The 4,539-nt window shown below is 35.6% G+C and overlaps 1 protein-coding gene across 1 annotated transcript; it reads left to right on the plus strand.

Moving 5' to 3' along the window:
* The first annotated feature begins 269 nt into the window (after nucleotides 1-269).
* On the plus strand, nucleotides 270-4,089 carry LOC122145511 (fucolectin-like). Its single transcript, XM_042759265.1, has 5 exons — nucleotides 270-303; nucleotides 452-490; nucleotides 789-1,068; nucleotides 1,163-1,302; nucleotides 3,983-4,089. The coding sequence occupies exons 1-5, from the start codon at nucleotides 270-272 to the stop codon at nucleotides 4,087-4,089; spliced, it is 600 nt and encodes a 199-aa protein (XP_042615199.1).
* The last annotated feature ends 450 nt before the right edge of the window (nucleotides 4,090-4,539 follow it).

The raw sequence follows: 4,539 nt of genomic DNA on the forward strand, positions 1-4,539 counted from the left end.
CAGTCATTTCTTTATTGATTTTGGTGCCAGGAAAAAAATCCTTCAGGTCCTCATCTTCATTTGCATTTTGCCAGATTTGTTTAGTAAATCAGACTTGACCTGAGAGTTGTGCTGAGAAAAGCAATTCTGGAGGTCCTATGATCTGTGAAATATATTCAGCAAGAATGGAGACTCGAGCTGCTAAGAGGAACACAAATAAAAGGAGGGATGGATGCCCTTGTCATATCTGACTATCACAGGTATCTGGTTAATGGTCTTTAACAAACAAGATGGAGGGACTCTCTTATCTGTTCTTACTTTTGGGTGAGTATAAATGACACGCATCAGTCAGATGATGTACAATTATAGATGCTGTTTAGCTATCCTTTATGAACATTTTTAAAGAATCAAATGCAACATAAACTTGATGGACATCCCAGAAAGCAATGGAAATATTTTGTTTTTGTAACAGGTGCCTTTTCCATTCAGGGAAGTTCAGAAAACTTGGAAGGTAAAAAGTAGTAATTTTTTTGTATGTCCCATTATTTAACATGCATTAACTAACATTAACCAATACACAACTTAGTATAGTATTTATTAATCTTTGTTAATGCTGGTTAATAAAATACAACTGCTCGTAGTTAGTTCATGTAAGCACAAATCCATTAAAAATATTAACTTCAGATTTTAATGTAGTAGTAATTGGAATTGAGTGTTTTGGATTGGAATTTAATATTTTAACCCAGATGGAATCTACTGAAATGTCACACATTTGAGACTTGACCCTCTGTCTCTTTAAATGTTTTTAGAGAATTTGGCATTAAAAGGAACGGCTGTACAGTCGAGCACATATTACACCTGGGGAGCTGGAAATGCCATCGACGGCATCAGATACGCTCCAGGTCCAGCCTCTAGCTGCTCCCATACATCATACCAGCTCAACCCGTGGTGGAGGCTGGACCTGCTGGATTATTACAACATTTACAAAGTGACCATCACCAACAGAGGCGATGGCTGGTTGGAGCAAACGACTGGAGTAGAGATCCGCATCGGAAACTCTCTGGTAAACAACGGCAACAACAATCCCAGGTGAAGTTATGAAAACAGTTATGAACGTGTCAGGAGAACCGGATTTTTTGCAGGTGAGCTGATTGTGTCGTGGTTTCTCTCTTTCTCTCTGCAGATGTGCTGTCACTTCACTTGTTCCAGCACGCAGTACTGTCAGTTTCTCTTGCGGTGGAATGGAAGGTCGTTATGTGAACATGTACATTCCTAACATCCAGGCATATCTCACGCTGTGTGAGGTGGAAGTTTATGGAATAGGTAATTTCTGACACCTCATTCTAGATTGTTAAAGTGTGGTCACATTAGTGAAAGTTTACATGGAAAAAAATTAGGTCCACTGTCAATAATGTAGAGATGTACGAAGAACAGCTCACAAAAATGTCACTTTCAAGCCCAGCATCTTTCTGTTGGTCGAATTTGCATGATCAACTTGAACATGCAGTGAAATCTGCGTGGGGAATTTTTTCGCCCTTGTGGGAAACTCCGGATCGCACAGATTCTTATTGGAATCTTATTGAAAGTACAGTTGAGTTTTCGTGGGCAGCAGTGTTGCCAAATAATTTTCAGGGAACGTTGCTAAAGGCAGGTTGATTTGTTGCTAAAAGTTGCTAAATGATGTTGTGATGTCATTGGGTGATGATGTCATTACATGATGCAAAATTGTGTCATAGCGTAGAATACACCATGAGATTACACAAATCTCAACAAAAATATGATATGAAATATGTTAGTTTTAGATATGTTTGGAAAAATAATATAAACATTTAAAATATATTTGTAAATTACAGAAATACAAAACATTTTTATAATTAGATATTTTATATTTAAATTCAACATTAAATTATCAAACAGTGACACATTTTTGAACAATTAATTTTATGTAGTAAAGCTACACATTCTGAACAGTTATAGTTTTAAGCATTAGTTTGTTAGCATGCCACACTCTAAGAAAAGTCCATAAAAATCGTGCAAAATGTACTGTTAACATGAAAGAATTTTCTTCATCGATTTTTCGCATCATTTTACATGTATTTAAAATCATGCTTTGCTTTTTGTGTAGGGTTACAAGAAAATGCCTGTACACTTCACGAATAATGTCCTGGCAGAAAATTAGCCTCCCTTTTCCATTTTTTCTACAGATCTTTCCTAACTGAGCAACAATTATTTACGTTTATGCATTAAGCAGATGCTTTTATCCAAAGCAACTTACAGTGCATTCAGGCTAATATTTTTTTACCTAACATGCTAGGAACCTCTCTGCAGGCTGAGGTGCTGCTTGGCTTTCTAGCTGTTCAATGGTTTCTTCTTTTTTGTGTGATTTAGAGGTAAAAATACATGTCTTTTATAATTTGAGTCACTTTTCAAAGGTTGCTAAAAGTTGCCAAATAAATTTTAAAAATAGACGCAAATCAAAAGAGAAGGAAAAATTGAAATCTCATCATATGACCCCTTTAAAACACTCACGTGCTGCCGTCCGTGTTTTCTGTTGACTAATTACTTCTCATCCTAAATTAAAAAAGCTTTGTCCTTCTCTTTATTTATTCCTTCCCTTTCTAGCTTGTACTTATTTGAACAATGCCTGAAACTTAGTATTATGAGCACTTTCTGGTTCTGTTTGCCTCTTTAAGAAGAATCACTTTATGTATTCCTCAATTGTAAGTTGCTTTGGATAAAAGTGTCTGCAAAATGACTAAATGTAAATGTAACTCGCTACTCAGACATTAACTAAGTGGAATGTAGACTGTGCTGGTGCAAATAATTATTATCGTACACTTGATGATAAAGTATGCACTACAAATCAGTACTTCTACTGTAACACTGGTAGGTCTGTCCTGAACTATTTTGTACATTCATTCATACATCCAAACCTCTCAATTTCAACATTTTGTTATGCATTTAGAAATTCTACACACTAGACAAAATAATTCTAAATGTCAGCAAGCAACTCACATATCACACAACAGACACACTGCATTCAGTTCAAGGAGACAGCAGTCCAGAACAGTAAATCTAATCACCAAACAGACAGAAGTTCACTTCAAGAATGAATAAAGTTGTACACTATTCTGAGTTTGAACGGTGTTTGAAAAACAGAGCAAACGTCAAGAGAAAGTGTGATCTGTATTATTATAGCTCTCTATATAAAGCATACATACTGTATTAGACCCACAGAAAGATGAACGCTGTGCCAAAGTATGCACACTACACAATCTTCCAGCCTACTATAAAGTTATTATGTACATTAACAATAATTTGGGAGAAAAATAATGTGATTTTATGGAAAACAATAAAATTGCGGCAGGATTTTTAAAAGCGTCGGCACGGAAAATCGTCAAATGGCACCACTGGTGTTCATACTCAACACAAAGATGTGGCACGGCGCTGCACTTCTCATCCGGTCTCTGACCCCCTTTACTCTGACACCCAGATGTGTTCTCAGGCACTGAAATTTGGCACTGATTGATTTCTTGTGAATCAGTACTCAATAGTACCAATGTAACTCGGTCAGTGCTCTTAAAAATACAGTTTGGTACTCAATCCTAGTTGTAGGGCCCTATAAAATCAGTTTTATTTATTCCCAAAATGTCTTCCAAAATTCCTGAAATGTTTTTTTTTTTTTTTTTTTTTTTTTTTTTACAGTTTTAACAGTTTCCATTTTAATTTTTCAGAATTCTATTTTATTGGTTAAATTAAATTTAATTAAACGTCTTATTAACTGAAAAAATATTAAACTTATACAATTCAACAAAAAAAGGTTAACAATTTAGCAAAAATCACATACCTCAGATTAATATCTCAGGAGCAGATGTAAGTAACTCTTTTTGATTTTTGGTCAAAGGGGGTTGGCTGACAAAAAGTTTATGAATCCCTGATTTAAATGTTCATAAAGTAAGATATAGTAAAACTGAGTAACATATATGATATGTTTCTCCCACAGCCAAGAAGCAGGTGATCCGAGTGCAGGTGAAAGCTGCTGAGAATGTGGATGAAGCTGAACTGAAGGTGCTCGTCTTAAACAAGGTGGATTTTATAATACTCATCTGACTAAAATCGATTGTTAAACATACAGCAAACAGAAAACATCAGGTCAGTTTAGACATCAGTCTAAAAAATAAGATTTAACAAAATGATCAGATTTCTCCACCAGTGTGAACAAAACCCACCTCAGTCAGTCTTTATGTAAAGACAAAACACAATGCTTTGTGTTTGGAGTTTTGACTAATTCTGCTCTTTCTGTAAGATTTGTAAAGTAAGAGATGCTCATTTTGAGCTGAAATGCCTCAAACTTGTCTGCGTGGGATTTATCCACTGAGTAACTGAAGGCTGTTTCTGTGTTTAGTTAAATCAGACGCTGAGTGATGAAGATGTCATACTGACATGGAGGACGCAACCCAACGGGAAAGTCTTCCAGAAGAACAGGACTGTACCGAAACAATCTTCTGTTTGTTCTTCTCTGAAGTGAAATTTTATTTAATGCAATTCATTCTTGGTTAC

The sequence above is a fragment of the Cyprinus carpio genome, chromosome A7 (genome assembly GCF_018340385.1).
Source record: "Cyprinus carpio isolate SPL01 chromosome A7, ASM1834038v1, whole genome shotgun sequence".
Lineage (NCBI taxonomy): Eukaryota > Metazoa > Chordata > Actinopteri > Cypriniformes > Cyprinidae > Cyprinus > Cyprinus carpio.